Below are 16,906 nucleotides of genomic sequence, written 5' to 3' on the forward strand. Positions count from 1 at the left end.
TGGATTCTCTTATTTAAAATAAAAAATATAATTCTTTTCAACTCGAAAAAAAAAATCATTTTAAATAAAATTGATATTATAAATAATTTTATAAGAATTCATTTCTTATAAAATATCCTAAACCAATTTCACCTCATCCCTAAATATTTGCATGCCAAATTTGCTCCGTAGACATATAGAAGTAACCCCAATGCTCAACTTTAGCTACAATTACCGAACAATAAAAATATATGACAATTATCCACATGAGGAAGAACAACCAGAAAAGTTCTCTGAAGTAACGCAGTTTTCAAATTTAACAAATTTATTTGACAGGTAGCAAAAGAAGTTTGAAGGGGGATCTCCCTTTGATCAACACTACTACATCTAACTGCTACACGGTCGAAACTAATAAGAACTCAATTCATGTGAAACCAAAAAAAAAAGGCGCTTTCTTTCACCAGCCAAAATAGATTGTCACCTATGCAAGGGCACCTGTGCAAGCTGTGGCTGGAGCTGCTTCAAGCTGTTTCTTTGGAGAACTGTACTTCTTGGTGATGAATCTGCAAAGATCAATGATTCAGATGCTTAACATAGGAGTATCACACAAATTGAAATGACATATTTGGACAACACCACTTATAATTCTACTTTAAGAAAAATGAAATTGTGTCAGAATCCTTTAGGAATTGAAAGAGATAACATCATCTTCAAGCATCAATTACAATATAAAAAATAGGGGAACATAGATTTATCAAAGAAACATGGTTTTCTTATTTTAAGAGATTAGTGGAATGGATCAGCTAGCTACCTGAAGAAATCCCTCCACATCAATTCAAACATCAACCAGTTCGTTCCGGTGTCTGAAGAGCTACCACCATCATTACGGTTTGAGGCAGCAGAAATAGTTCTGAGTCAAATTATTTCAATCATGAGAACATACCTCATAAAGATATAATATAATGGTGTGAAAAAGTAAAGGCAAAAATTAATTCAAGGCACCTGGTAGCAGTTTTCTTTAGCTCATCAAGCATGGAACGAGGAGAGATGCATCCCATGGTTAACCATGGAGAAATTTTGCAGGAGAAATTTGCACCATATATAGTGTCATGGCTGCCTCCTTTAGGCGGTTGTGCTTGGCACTCTGCTGCAAATGTCTTAAGTTTTTGTAGTGCTTCAGTCTCCCCTCCCACCATTGAAGCATTAGCAACTGGCTTTCCTTCCTGGATCACCATTAATGGACATCATTGTTACTGCACTTAAAGCATTGATATACATACATGGTGCTGCAGCTCACTTGAAGAATGCCTAGCAAAATGCTTGAGTTGCAATATTATTTAGAATACCAACCCCGAGAAATGAGAGTTTATAGACAGACCAACATGGAGCCAATACTCTTATCAATTCAAATTGCAGGATCAAAACAATATGAGGCTCTATCAATTTATCAGAATATCCCATTTCTATGAATTATTCAGAAAAGCCGCCATCCATCCTTCAATAAGAACAACAAATGTTAAATGTGTATGCATAAAAATGTTTGCTTTATATGTTCTAATGTTGATGTAACCTTGTAGCCAACCCTTCATTTCAACTCAAATTTCCCCACACAATATCGATATTTATTATAATTACAATATTCTGAAGAAAAACACACCACCAATATGGTAAAACATGACGACAGCATCTTCAATATAGTAATCCAAACACGAAAAATAATCGAATGAACTCAAACCTGGGTGGGGTTGAGACCCAAATCCAGCAAAGAAGGGATCTCGCCAGGCTCCACATCTCCTCTTGATGGCATCCCCTTCAGTTGATCCACTGCAGCAATGGTCTTCCTTACTTCCATTCGCTGTACTTTCTCCTTGAATCCGCTATAATTCGACGGCATTTCTTCCAACTTGAAAGGTAGATCGTCCACGTGATACAAAGTACTTCCCCAGAAGTATTTCACCTCGACTCCCTCATCTTTCATGGCCGCCTCAATCTTCTCCTCGGCCTTAACCTCGTCATGAGACACCTCCCTGTGTGCATAAACAGCATCAGCTCCAATGGCCTTGGCCAACTCAACCAATACAGTTTCCGGCTTCCCAAGTCTGACCACAAGATCGGACCCTCTAGCCTGAAGGGTCTTGCGGAGGTTAGCAACCGATTCGATTAAGAAAGTGGCACGATAAGGACCAGTCTTGTCGAACCCAGAAGAGGATTTGCCATACTCTCTGGGGTCAAAGCAGTAAACAGGCAAAACAGACATGGACTCCTCATTGGCAGAGTTAAGGCACTCGTTGTCATGGACACGCAAGTCGTTGCGAAACCAAACGATAGAAGCTCGACGAATTCCGGCGGCATTGGAGGGGTCAGCGGGGCGGCGTGGGCCCAGAGAAAGAATGTTCTGAAGAGGGTTAGCGGAGATGGTAGATTTGAAGGAGAGCTTGGGAGGAGAGAGAGTAGAGGAGGAGAGCGAGAGGTGAGAGAGGGAGGAGGCCTGAGTGGGGATTTTGGCCTTGGCTGGTGCGCTGGAAAACAAAGAAGAGATTTTGGGCTGGTTGAAAAAGTGGGTGGGTAGAATTGTGGATATAGAAAGAGAGAAAGAGGCAGTAGCAAATGGAGGCGAAATGGATTGCGACGGAACAATGGGAAGAAGCTCTTCCTGTTGCAGATTCTGTTCTTCAATGGTGGATTCTTGGGATTGTGGCGTTTGGTGACTGGAATCCATCTGGGTCTTCGAGGAGATTGAGTTGGAGATAAGGAGGAGTGGGTGTGTGTGTGGTGTTTTTGGTTGGCTTTGTCTTTGCTCTACGGAAGAGTCTGGTGTTGTATGGGAGAGGGACTACTACCTTTTTAGGAAGGGAAAGGATTTAAAAGCCGATTCAGGATGTCGTTTATGGGATAGGCTTTGCTTCCTCAGACACTGCACCTAACTTCATATTCTTCCACTTTAACTTTCAACCTCCGATGCCTCTCCTTTCATTGCCTAAACGTCTTGCTCCCTCTGTGCTTGGTGTTGGTGGGGGGCATTTAGGAGATTATCCACCTGGGCTGGTTAGGTAGCCAACAAATTTTCCAACTTCTAATGTATTTGTATTACATTTATATATTATGAATTGTTAAGTATTAATAAAATTCTCTCTCGGAGCTCTCGAGTATGCCAAAAAAGAGACAGAAAGAGTGTACGAGTGAGGAAGGGGTGTGTGAGTAGAAGATGAAGGAGGCGAGAATAGTTTTGCCCATCGTTTGCCTCATCTGAGTGTGAGTGGCGTGCGAATAGCGATTCAAAGGGAGCTTCGATTGTGGTTTGAGTGTTGCCATCTGGATTTTTCTCCGATGTTTCTTTATTTATTTTTATTTGAGTTATGATGTTTCTTTTTTGTCTTTGGACAGAGGAGGGTTTATTTTTATTGTTAGTTTTCTTGCTTTATTACTCGATTTTCTTTCGCTGTGGATAAATGTTGTTAATTTTTTTTATTTTTCTAAGTAAAAGGAAACTCTATGAATATAGTATGAAAGAGTTTAGATATGACTTTTAGGAACATCTGTTAAGATTTGATATCAATATCATGGGACTACATTCATGCATCTGAGTGGTTTTGTTTCGGTCGGCCGATAGATATCGGCTATGCTCTATCACTTTTTTTTTCTATTAGGGTTAATTAAAGTACGAGTGTCATTCTTAAAATCGATTGTGTTTACATATTATCATTTTTGTTTTTTCTATTTGTCATTGTTTTTATAGGTTTCATAGATTGATTTGCATAGTCTTTAATTCTATGCATTTTACCGGCGGTGAATGATAGTGGTGTTAATCTAATTTGATTTTGTTTAATTTAATTTAATTTTTTTTATTTGATTTGATTTAAACAGTTTAGTCTTGTAATACCCGGCTGGAGTCCGGCATCGAAATTCTACTTTCCGGTGGAGTCTAGAATGTCGGAAGTCTCTAGACGGGTTCGCTTTATGTTTTTCTACCATGTTTTGATATGTTCATTAAGTTTTACGCATAAGGAAATGAGTTTTTGAGTGAAATGAACCAAGGCATAAAAGCCAGGTTCGGCCGCCGAAGTTGAGGTTCGGCGGCCGAACATGCATGGCTTTCGGTTTCACGTGTGGCCGCCGAAGGTGGTCTGGCCAGCCACCTATAAATGGCCCTCAGTCGGTTGAAGCGGTAAGAACGCCGTTTCTTTCACTTGCTGAGGTGAAACTCTGTCCTTTGTGAGTATTTCTTCATATTTTCATTCAATCATGCAAAGAGTTGATTAGTTTTCATGATTATGTTAATGAATTGTTTTACTGTTCTACTCACTGGGCTATAGAGCTCATCCCACTCCCTTAACCCCAGTTTTGCAGGTTCAGTGTACAGTATAGAGAAGAGAGCAGCAGAATGCTTAAAGAGTAAAGAGTTGTCATAGTGTAGAGTGGACATGTAATATGAAAAAGATGTACTAGTTGTGTTTTCAGTTACAGATGTGCTTGACTTAGTAGTTTGTAATGTAAATCTGTTGTTATGTACATGATCTGTATATGTATATGTTTTACAGAGTATGTAAAAAACCAGACTTAACAGGTATGAGTTCACCCATCTAGAGCAAGCTCTAGTCAGGGGTACAGAGTACAGAGTACAGAGTATAGAGTACAGAGATTGTGCATGCACAAGTTAAGTCTTGATTCAGAAAAGAGTTTTTATTTTCACACGAAAATGTATGATCATGTATGAGATTTACAAGTACACAGAGAGTATAGCAGGCTTGCTACGGGTTTTGGCGGCCTTAAGCCGATCTGAATCCTAACGCCGGTGACGGTCCATTTTGGGTCGTTACAAGTCTTAAATTATTCTCCATACTTTTATAGGCAAAACTCACTTCATATTCATTTAGCAGATTCAAAATGAAAAAAATATTTATTTTATAAAAAATATGTTGAATCACATATCCATTTAAAATAAAAATAATATATTTTTTATAAAAATATTATAAACTCATTTTTTTTAAATTAATTTTTAAAATAAATTAAATTTATCTCAAATTTAATAAAATATAATAAATAGCTTAGTAAATGGTAGGACGTTTGCCAATAAACCTATTTATTTGACAAGCCTATAAAACATTTTCCCAAAATGGTTGGATTTCTTTACAAGTATATTTAATTTAATCATTAAATCTTTAAATACAAAATTATTTTTATAATTTTTTTAAAACCTTTTTTTTCAATTGAAATTCAATACTGAACGGTTGACTGAATCAAATTTACAAGTATATTTAGATGATTTTTACTCACCAAGTCTTTTACTAATTATATATTTATTTAAACAATTTTTAAAGTACATTTTTCTCTAATTGGAGAAAAAAAAAAGAGGAGTGTCAATTGAATTATTATGGAAGTTATTCTTATACTAAAAAAAACTATTTTTTATATTCTGAATTTGTTATTATTTAAAAAAATAAAAACAAAATTCTCAAAAATAGGAGGAGCATTATATTAAATTTGACCAAATATAAAGCATTATTTTGTAATTTAGCTATAACGATGCAGAAAACAAATTAACTGAAGTGGCGGCGGCGGGCACCTGGCATTCCAACTGTACAGATACAGTGACCAATGATCGCTACAATATGAAACCTCTCAATCTGGAGTCCGTCTAAACTGCTCAATATTCTGCGAGCATCGAATTCAATATGTGTTTCTTGGGCATTCTGCACTCGCTACCACCAATTGCTACTGTGCGTCCACCGGCAATATACGCTTCAAATACAAGGAGAAATGGCTGGTTGAGAGCGAAAATCAATGGTGAATCTGACCCATTACTCGAGGCAGCCATGAATGCCGCGTCGCTACGTTTCCAGGAGACACATCGACCAGGCAAATCTCTTCCCTTATCCTTTCTTTTACACGCATTGTGGGATTTCTTTTCGTTCAGGCATTATATCGAGCAGTTAATTGAGAATTGAAATGGATTTTTGGAATTACCAAGTAGAACTTCAATTGAGATTTTGTTTTCTTTGATTTAATTTGTCATATATCAGGGCGCGTATATCTTTTTTATATGATGAGTACGTCTATCTATTATAATTTTTAACTTAAAGATTCTTAATTTTCGAAAGAAAACTTAAAAGATTCTTATCTCTCAATGGCTTAACTTTGTCTATCTTCCAATATCTTCTTCATTCTTTAAGAGTTTGTCGCTCAACGAACATGCAGAGCCACTTTTTCTTGATCCATATGCTGGGTGCTTGATTGATCCTACTGTACAGATGGATTTAAAGAAGTACTCGCACCCTTATTGCCTTGCAACAAAGTTCATCGATGACAAGTTACTGCGTACAGTGAACCATATTGATGGACTCAAGCAGGTATTTTACATATCAAATTTAGGGTGAATGAGACCGTTTCTCACCATTTTTGGAGTACTTCACCCTTTTCATTTGTATACTGCAGGTTGTTTTGTTAACAGATGGGATGGAAACTCGACCATATAGGCTAAATTGGCCGACTTCATCTATAATATATGATGTATCTCCGCAAAGGATATTTAAGAGATCAGCGGAAAGGCTTAAAGGTGTTTAATTTTTTTACTAGTTTTAAGTGGCCATATCTTCTAAGTGCATTGTTTTTCTACAAAAGTTGAGGTGTTCAGAATGTTGATTGCATCAATGTTTTGAGTGTTGGTTTTCAGAAACAAACAGAAAACTGCCGGCAGTACACATTTGCTTGAAATGCAGTTAATCAGGTCGCTTCCATAAAAGTTTTTTGTTGTTCAGGATATTCTAAAAAATTTCAGAATTTCAGAAGATTATTCCTGACGTCGTTTTGACACAATCTCCAATTCTGTGCTGTACAAAATTTCTTCTGTTTTTTATTATAAATTTCATTTTGTTCAAATTTTGATGGTATCTGCTCGAAGATATTAGGTGTTGGAGCTAAGATTCCTAGAAATTGCTTGTTCCTTCATGTCCCGTTGGAGTCCTCTAATATACAACAGAATCTGCATGCTAAAGGTTTCAATGGTAACCAGCCAAGCATTTGGGCCATTCAGGTGATATGGCTTCTAATTTCTGCAATGAAAAAAATTGGGACTTTTGTTACTTTGATAATGGAGTTGCTTCATGTATGTGCTCTTGCAGGGACTGTCCATTATGACATTGGCCAGTTTTGAGGAAATTTTGTGCACTGTTAGTAGTTTGGCTATGAATGGATGTCTATTCTTGGGAGAACTGCCTGCATGGTTAGCAGAAACTGAAATTGGGTGCAAGGTCTGTCTGCATTAATTTTTAGAATGGTACTTTGAATTTCATTTCCTTTATTCTTTTTTATTTTTCTGGGAGCTATCATCCCCTTTATTGTCTCTTGCACAGTCCAATGCAGAGAAATGGATGAACAAACTTTTCATGAGCAATGGTTTTCGGGTGAACATGATTAGCTATGATGAAGTTGCAAGTAGTTTGGGCGTGAAATTAGCTGCAGGAGATTACAAGAATATACTTTTTGTTGCAGAACAGTTGCAATTTTCAGATGATCAGGTGTGACAAATCATTTCCAGTTCCATAACAAGAAGCCGTTATGATTACTTGATGGGATTGGTTGCAAAATGAAGGGCTAAAATCTTAATCCCTTTTTCATTTGACACTAAATCTCCTACTTAGGTGGCTAGAGAGTTTTTGAATTTTCTTTTGTAATAGGCATCTCCTAGCACCATGGATATAATATCTGTAAATAAATAAGAGAAAATCAAATGGCTAAATTGTACTTATTTGCTGGAAATTTGAAGTTTTTACATAGAAAATTTGCTAATACCAGTTATAATTATTAGCTAATTAAGTGTTTGGTCCTTTTGTTTTCCATTTTTTGGATAGATGGAAACCTGGAGGAGAGAATTCCACAGGATAGAGGAAGAAGGGGATGAAGAAGGGTTTGAGGAACTCTAGTGAATCCAGATGAAATTTTTTTCTCCTCTTAGTTCTTCCACTTGTTTCTGAACCATTTCATGGAATTTATATGTAAATAATGCACGTCTAGTTTCTGCATCCAAGGGGCAAAAAACACTCGTAAGGACCAAAATGGAAATTGGCCCTTTGTGTAATTTGGATTCTGGACACAAATTTGGTTGAAAATAGGAAACAATAGGTAGAAAAAGGAATGGATTATCCATTAAATTAGTGTGGGATAACTTTCGATTTTTATTATTTTTTTAAGTTTCTTCTTTAAAAAATTAGTTTTAATTTGAATATTTATAGATTTAAAATTTTGATTTTAATTAATTATAATCTATTTCTCTCACTCAGTCAAAGGGAGAAATCTTTTTTCCTCCAAATACACACTTTTTTTATAATTATTTATTACTTTTAATTAAAAATTATTTTATACATTTAAATACATAAATATTATAAATTTTTTTATAAAAACATATGTATGTTATAAAAATCCAAAGGAGAAATCCGCTGCTCTGTTAGCTGATGCCCTCCCCTCCTTGTTAACATTTCTAGAGCTATAAGCTCTCTTTCCACATCCATCTAGAAACAAGTAAACTCATTAAAGCATTATAATTAGATTAATGAATAGCCTCTCTTTAAATAGTCAATAGAAAAAGCATTATACTTAAATGTGGATTTGAGTTACGAGTGGATAATTTTTCCACTGCAAACTTACTTTGTCATGATGCCTTGCCAGCATAACAAATTAGCTTTTATAAACGCATACAAATCGGACATGGAATGTCAGAAAAACCTAAAAGCCTGTGTTACAGTGGAAGCATTTAATCACAGAGAGAAAAAGAGAACCTCAAGCTCAAGCACAGGCAGCAGCAAGCTATCTACCTAACAAGCATCCCTTTCCTTGTGCTTCACAACAGTCAAGGAGGTGAGAGCAGAGAAACACGATCCACTCAATGGAACAACCGGCTCATTGTGAACAGAAAGGAAAAGCTTTTCGCTTCCCTTTTTATCTTTCGTTTTTTTTTTTTTTCTGAGAAAAACCAGCTTTTTGCTTCCTTGATAAAACATGAAAAGTTATATTCTCAGATTATATATAAAAAAAAGGTTACATTATTTGAGTAAAATTTCAATTATCTTCAAAATTATAAAACATTTTAAAATTTCAATTTCCAACTCTAATTAGAATCACTCAGTGAAAAAAAAAAAAAACACTCAATGAATCAGCAAAAGATATGTGATAAAGACAAACTTTTGTATATTTTTCAAATAATTAGAATTGATCCATAGGATCTCTAGAATAAGAAATGGGAATATACTACATAATGAATATTGTTGAAACAGACGCGACAAGCTTCATTTTAAAAGATACGCCAGGCCCGCAGCATATGCATGAGCTCAACTCTCCTTCCACGCCCCTAAAAGTAAATTGACCTAACAAATAGAATAGTACACTTTCCTGATCACGGATAGATATCTTAAAAACTGCTTTTGGCTTGGGATTTCCTCAATATTTAACTTAAATAACAAAATTATGCTTCCCACAACACATAAAACTGGGAACTTTCTGCGTATTTAAGGGGAAAAACCTCTTTTTTTCAAGCAATGAATTGGAGCAAATTAAACCTGCCATCAGTTATCTTCACCTCTTTCATGATTTCGCCACCACTGGCTTAACTCTCTGTCTAATCCTATTTGCTCTCTGTTTCTGCTTGTGTCCGCTCCTTTTGTGCTCCTCCCTTTCATAAGGATCTACATCTTCAAATTTCACTGGTTTAATAATCAACCCCGGTTTTTTCACCACCTGCGTAAAGTGCATTCAAGTTGAGAATAATAATTGGCAAAAGCGCATCAAGGGCAATTGTTTAGTTCCATAATATTCTCCTACAAAATATGTATTAGGATGCGAATTTGTGACAAGTCACTCACTTCAGGCCTATTAAGAGCTCCAACTGCTGTTGCAGGATTGAAATCGGGCCCAATAGGCATACGGATGCTATGTTCAAAAACTTCCTTGGAGGTGAAAGGGTACGGCAATGTTTTCGTATGCAATTTTTCTGCCTGCAACATCCAAATAGAAATGAACAAATGCATTAACCACCACAAATAGCAAAATACTTTGAACCAATACAGGAGCAGAAGAATCAGCAATTACTACAATACTTTATTGCATGTGATTTGCTGAACGGTTTCCCAAACAGTAATCAACCTCATTTACTTTGTCATGAGAAGAATACACACCAATTCTTGATCTTCAACATCATTCCCCAGTAGCAATCTTTTCCCAAACATGTGCAATTCCAACTCATTATTACAATTTCTGATACAATCTCCATATTTACTTTGTTCTCCAGTTATATTGATCTCTTGCACTAATTTATAAATCTATGATTGCAATGTGAAATCTGAATTCAGTAAGATAGTAACTTTGAGGCTGAGTGAAACATGCACTCTGTTTCTTACCTTTTTGTCTAACTTCTCTGAGATAATAACGTGTTTAAGGTGTGCATCCTTTCTTTTCTTAAGAGCCTCCTCTCTTTTTCTCTCGGCAATTTCATGCTCTTCCACCATCCAAGAAGGCAATCCTTTCTTCTTCTGTACATGAGTCCACTGGCCCCAACCAGGAAGTGAGACAGGCTTTTCCGGCTCAGGATTTTCATCATTCAAAATTTCCTCCTTATCCTTTGTAAATTCTTCTTCAACATCATCCCCAGCAAAAGCTTCACGTATAAGCTCCTCTTGAGAAGGGAGTTCATAAGACCTTTTAGGGCCTGAAGATAAAATCCCATCTACCATTTGCCCTTCACTATCTGTATCACTTTCCTCACGAACTTCCTTCACAGATCGAAAAGATACAGGACATAAATGCAAGGAAAAAGCCCATCAACAAAATAAATTAAAAGAGATACAAGGAGATGTCATACATCTGTGTCTTGGTTTTGCACAGCAGGTTCAACAACCTTTGGAGACCTTCTGACTTCGGTGCCTGCTTCATTTTGGCTTTTCATCTGCTAATTAATTGGACAGTCACCATGAGTACACAAATACTTGTGCTGATAGGAAATGTACAAATGTGTAAAATGAAGGCATATTTTAACCTTTTTCCAAGTGTCTGATGCAAAAATAGCAACTTCATAGGTTGTCTTGGGACCTGTGCCTTCAACAATATCATCAAAACTCTGTGAACCAGGAACATGTTAGTTTTCAGAATGAAGTAAAATGAAGTAAAATGAGTCCAAAAAGCCAGAAACAGACCAGAAATTTCAATACCTTGAACTCCGAATCCTGTCGATTCTCAGAATCCTCACTAAACAACACAGATTTAATATTAACATCCTTCTGCACAACATTGGTTCTGCCCAAGCCAGTATTATCTTCTCTGTCTCTGAATTCATCTTCACTATCACTACTACCATAAGCGTTGTCCAATTTTTTCTTATTATTAGGTTCTGTCACTTGTGTTTTAGATGCACCAAACACTCTTCTACCACTCACATTGCCTACCTGGGTATTTTCTGCTACATCTGTATCTTCCAGTTGCTTCAATGATGATTCATACTCTTTTAAAGCAAGCTTAGCTTCTTCTTCAGCTTCTTCTTTCCTTTTTTTCAATCCCCTTACCTATGCAAGCAAATAAAAAAAAGAAATTATGCCCCAAAAAAAGGGTAAGAATTAAAAGCAAACAACGCATGAAGAACAAATTATAATTCTCATATTTTTGTTAAATCTCCCCTAAACACCCATCCAGGCCACCCAAACACACACATATAACACACACTTGAAAAAAAAAAAATAAAGCAGACAAAAACTCAACAAACATTACCATGAAAGGTAGAGAAAGCACTCCTGAATTTGGCACTTCATCGTCCTCTTCTAATACTTTAAGTGTCTTTTCTTTTGCTTTTGCCAACATCTTAGAAGCCCCATCATGGTCCGAACCAACGGAAATTTCATCAAACTCCTCATCACTGCTGTCATCACTGCTACTGTCTTTCATAGAGTTCATTTTCCTAGTCAAAAGAGCATGCTGGTGGAGTTGTTCAGCTACAGCTGCTCTAGTACCTTCATCTTGAACATTTAAACCACGCTCTAAAACGCGCCTAGCCCACTTCGAACGATTTTTATGCTTCAAAGTCATGCGCTCCTACATCAAAAGAACAACAAATTAAGAAATAAATTTCTAGTTCCTAAAATTTTAAGAATTAGAAAGCGGGAAAGACAGTTAATCTTTAGAATGCATTCGGCTCGTAAAATATTGTCTAGATCATTAATCACCTCTGCCCGTTTGAACTCTTGCTTCATTGCTTGTTCCTTCGCTGCTTCTGGATCCATAAGCATTTCATGAGACGATGCTTTCAATCTATCTTTCTTCATCATGCGGTGATAAACTTTGGATTTTATTTTTTTTATGCGTTTCATCTTCAATTCATGACGGAAAAGAAGGCTACGCATTTTAGCAATATGATCCCATTTATCTTTAACATCTTCAGCAGATATCTGTCATGAATCATTAACACAAGAAACAACAAATTATTAACCAGATGCCACAAATTGGGTGTAGTTGCAGACACATGACACACACTAATGCATGACAACAGGCTTAGTGGGGGGAAAAGCATTAAAAAAACTGGTTGATATTCATTGGAGTTGAATGATAATGAACTAATTTTACCAACTTCTTAAAAAATTTACTCATGCACGCTCCTGCAAAATCAAAATGCAGAACATCCCAGCAAAGGACACATTGCTGCACTCAATTCTGGGAAGGCTTAGAGTCAGAAGCAGTCGGTGACACCAAGGTACCAGACCTTGTGAGCCCCTAAGATATTTAACTTTAGACTTCATAGAAGACCCAAGATGAGAACTCTGTTATCACTTCATCTCTTTTACCATACTGTTAAACAACAGTTTGATTTTCATAAGAACTAAATGTTTGCCTTCAGCAATTTATATTGCAGCAATGCTTTGGATTCATTTTGACAGTGTTGCATCACAACTAAATGTCAAAAATCTACTAAAAATTATCAAACCTTTACCGTCTTACACTTGGTATGCAGGAACTTCTATTTCGCCAAGAATCACACAGTGCATATGCATATTTACGAGTAGTCAGCAATGGATTTCTAAACAATACTCCCAACACATTTATACCTGTCTGACTAGGTTTGCAAATTCATTGCAGAGAGAGAGAGAGAGAGAGATTATTCAACAGGATGCATCGCATAGGTGCATAACTAACATCTTTCTGAGTAGATACAATCACAAGAAATTCTACTATTCTGGCAATCATTCTGATGTGTCATAAGAGATTTCAATCCACCAACCAACGTCCTTTCTCATTATGTTATTTAGTACTGCATAACTTATGGGCATCTGGACAATTGTTTACAAAAGAAATTAAAATAATCATGTAATAAAAAAAAAATTTTAACCATACTATCAATATGTAGTAGCTTACAGGAAAGCTATTGCTTGATCAATAATCTTAAAAAGAAACTCACAAGTAAGCAGTAGTATAGCAGTAAAAATGAGGAGGGAAAAGAAAGAGCTACAACCAGAGTGAAAACAAGAGGCATAGAAGAACTATATACAACAATAACAATCAACTTACTGAACCAAGGAATAGCTGCAGCTTCCATACCTTATTTAATTCAAGAAGTCTAGCACCATCTTCTTTGTGTGCTTCCATAACCTTGTCATCATAAACTAGTGAAGCCATCTTCTTCTCAAACTCTGTTCTAGGTTCAAATTCAGAAGCTATTGCTCCCACAGTAGAAAAACCAAGATCTATATCTCTGTCAAAAATAATAGAAGGAGCCTCTCTATTCCTTTTAATTAATGGCTCCCACTTTGTAATATCTTTCTTTGATTGCTCATAAGCTGCTTTCCTCTCCAGCTTGTCTCTAACTCCCTTTGGAAGTGGAGCTTGGAGAGGAGCAGACTTCCTCTCCATCTGATGCCTTCTCTTCCTAAGTTCACTACAAACTGATTTCCCCTGAAGACTTCCCAAAAGATCTTCAATAGTAATGCGGCCATCACCATCTAGAACATCACGACTTGGATTGTATTCAGACTCTGGATATGCCTCAGATATGACAACCTTCTTCTTCTTCTTCTTGCCTAAGAATATTATGCATTTGAGGCTAATCATAATTACCAAAAATATATCTTCATACAATTTACACAACTTATTCACTTGGATTAACATGCTAACACTTTTCCATTTGTCAACTTTAAAAAGAACAAACCTAAAGGGATAGAAAGAGACTTTGAATGAGTTTTACAATGAAATCTGATTATGGGCGTGAAAATGTTCTCAAATTAGGTCCACTAGACAAATGTCATTTATTAATTCATAGTCACAATACATTTTCAAATTGTCTGCTTACAATTTACGATTTCTGACAAACAGTAAAGTATATCTGTATGTTTAAAAATATTTGTTTCAGAATTGCTAATGTTGAGAAACAAAAGAACTATACCATCAAAAGCCTCGGTTGGCATTCCAGTGATTCCTTGCAACATCCTTAAATGCCGTTCATCATCTTCCTCTTCAACATCGTCATCATCAAGTTGGCCTAAGTTTTTCCTTTTACCATGAGTTTCCTCAACCTTGTTCATGTCACCATCAAAGTCATTGTCATCATCATCATCATCTGATTGCACATTCTCATCCTGCACGAAATGACACATAATGGGTATTTGCTAAGAATTAGAGGCATGTCTAGGAAAGACCACATATTAGTAGATGCTGCCAGGTAACAAACAAACACACTAAAACATATAACTTTAACATTTGAAAAATGATGCGTATGGATGAAAAATGATTTTTAACCCAGAACATTTATACCATTTGTAATCAGACCCAAATTCTTAATTGAAAAGAAAGAAACGTAGAGAAAAAACCTGGTTATAAAACTTATAGTCCATCTAAAAAATCCTATTTACCTAAATTTCTGGATAAAAACTAAATTTAACGGAAAATTATTACAAACTGCAAGACTGCTAAAATTTCCTAGTCCAAATCTTTGTCAAATTGATGAGCAATAAAACTAACGTACCGCCCATTGCACTATATAATGTCAATGTATTTCAAGAAAAGTTATGGAAAAAGAAACCTTGAATTGCCTGGGCAGCTCGTACTGGTAATTTTCGACTGGATCGTACCGACGGTTCTTCTTGGACTCCTCTTCAGGAACCCCTTCCTCATATTCATAGAGGTCATTTTCCTCATCAGATACTATATCTTCATCTTCTTCGCCGTCCAGGTGGTGTTTAGGTTTTATGTGGTCTAGCTCCCTTAGCAACGCGGCAGGCAAACGAGGACCCGTCTTCCTGTTTGTTCTCTTATCAATTTTGTTATTCTTGTTGGTTAAAGATTTGTGTTTGGCCATTTTCTTGGCCTTCCTAGTTCTCTGCTTCGTCATGTCTGTGTAAGAGGCCGTCATGTCTGTGTAAGAGAGACAAGGTAAGTAGCTATAAAAAAACTACAAACAAATCACCAGTGGAACCTCAATTTCATAAACTAAATTCTCATGAATGGGGACGGCCGACCGAGGTGCGGCTGCAAAGCAGACTATGTTAGAGAGGCAGGGAGGGGCGGGGGCAAAGCAGACTATGTTAGGGAGGGGGCGGCGGCAAAGCAGAGGCAAGGAGGACAAGGCAACTGGAGTACTTATTGCAGCCGGGGAAGAAACCCTTGAATCATAGCTCTTTACGACTAAAATTTCTTGGCAAATGTCCCTTTAAGCCCTTCACAAATATTTAAAGAATTATTTAAATCCATATAAAAAGATTGATCCATTTTGACTCTTGAGTATTTTAAAATAATAATTTAAGTATAAAATTTTAATGTCGTTAAATGTTTTTATATTAAAATAAAAATATTTAATCGTTAAAAAAATAATATAACAATCATTGAAGTTTTATTAAATAAATAAATATAAAAAATAAAGTGTGAATAAAAATTATAAAAGGAAAAAAATATTAATTTTATATCAACACTTAATTTAATGATTGATGTTATTTAATTTCATTATTTTAAAATTTTAAATTTAATGAATAAATTTTTTAATCATATTCCATACTTGCTGCAACTTTTATTACAATTCTAAATGTAATTTTGTAAAAATTATTGAAATAGTAATTAAAAAGTATAGTTACTTATTGAAGAAAACGTCAAATAGTTTAATAAAACTGAAGTCAAGGTTTATGAAAAAAAAAATGCAAAAGAAGAGAATCAACATTTGTTTAAAAACTTTCATCCCTTCTATTGAAAATTTAATTATTTTATTTCATAGAGATTTATCATTTAATTTCTAAATATTATCATTATTAATAAATCAATTTTTATATTTTAAAAAATTTATTAAAATATTTATATCTTTTTTTTATTAATAAAATAGTTGTTCCATTTAATTTTATATGTTTCTGCTATTTAAATATATTAAAATATTAAAAAAGAATTTCTTTGTAAAAAAATAAAACTTAAAAATTAAATTAAATAAGAGGAAGAAAAATTAAATCTTTGGATTATTGGGAGGAAGAAGAAAAAATTAAAATTTAAAAATTGAGTTATTAAAAAAAAGAAATAAATAATTGGGTCATTGGAGAAGAGGAAGAAGAAAAAATCCGTATAATGAAAGTAAACAATGATAAAGAATTTAGTATATACAAAAATACGAACCAATCTACTTAAAAAAAATTTAGAGTCCCAAAATAAAGTATTGAATTCCAAAATTATATAAGAAAAACAAATAAATAAATTTATTTTCTGACATTTCAATAGTTAGCTACTTCAAATAGCACCAGCTTGTCTAACGTGAGAAGTTGGTCGCTGTTTAAAACAGCAACCTAATTTATATGTATATATATTTTATTATTATTTTAAACACCGATATATTATCAAAAGCTCAATAATAAATATGATAAAACGGTGTGGATTAGGTAGTAAAGGCCCATCTCCAATCTAATTAATTAACAATTTTTTGAGAAAAAAGTGAGAA

General features: G+C 35.2%; 3 protein-coding genes across 3 annotated transcripts; 1 reads left to right on the forward strand and 2 right to left on the reverse strand.

The window, feature by feature from the left end:
• Positions 1-246: 246 nt before the first annotated feature.
• Positions 247-3,213, reverse strand: LOC110612685 (blue-light photoreceptor PHR2). The gene is made up of 4 exons (XM_021753463.2): positions 1,715-3,213; positions 982-1,202; positions 791-889; positions 247-542 (listed from the first exon to the last, which is right to left on the reverse strand). Exons 1-4 carry the CDS (start codon positions 2,696-2,698, stop codon positions 461-463), a joined length of 1,386 nt encoding a protein of 461 aa, XP_021609155.1. The 5' UTR covers positions 2,699-3,213; the 3' UTR covers positions 247-460.
• A 2,273-nt stretch (positions 3,214-5,486) lies between these two features.
• LOC110619441 (O-methyltransferase 1, chloroplastic) lies at positions 5,487-8,129 on the forward strand. The gene is made up of 7 exons (XM_021762892.2): positions 5,487-5,835; positions 6,175-6,326; positions 6,412-6,532; positions 6,885-7,009; positions 7,098-7,226; positions 7,329-7,493; positions 7,827-8,129. The coding sequence occupies exons 1-7, from the start codon at positions 5,652-5,654 to the stop codon at positions 7,896-7,898; spliced, it is 948 nt and encodes a 315-aa protein (XP_021618584.1). The 5' UTR covers positions 5,487-5,651; the 3' UTR covers positions 7,899-8,129.
• Positions 8,130-9,138: 1,009 nt separating this feature from the next.
• On the reverse strand, positions 9,139-15,608 carry LOC110612705 (uncharacterized protein C57A7.06). Its single transcript, XM_021753480.2, has 11 exons — positions 15,020-15,608; positions 14,384-14,576; positions 13,543-14,021; positions 12,177-12,398; positions 11,725-12,045; positions 11,172-11,522; positions 11,000-11,080; positions 10,826-10,909; positions 10,365-10,736; positions 9,831-9,962; positions 9,139-9,705 (listed from the first exon to the last, which is right to left on the reverse strand). The coding sequence occupies exons 1-11, from the start codon at positions 15,347-15,349 to the stop codon at positions 9,553-9,555; spliced, it is 2,718 nt and encodes a 905-aa protein (XP_021609172.1). The 5' UTR covers positions 15,350-15,608; the 3' UTR covers positions 9,139-9,552.
• Between the last annotated feature and the right edge of the window lie 1,298 nt (positions 15,609-16,906).

The sequence above is a fragment of the Manihot esculenta genome, chromosome 1 (assembly GCF_001659605.2).
Source record: "Manihot esculenta cultivar AM560-2 chromosome 1, M.esculenta_v8, whole genome shotgun sequence".
Lineage (NCBI taxonomy): Eukaryota > Viridiplantae > Streptophyta > Magnoliopsida > Malpighiales > Euphorbiaceae > Manihot > Manihot esculenta.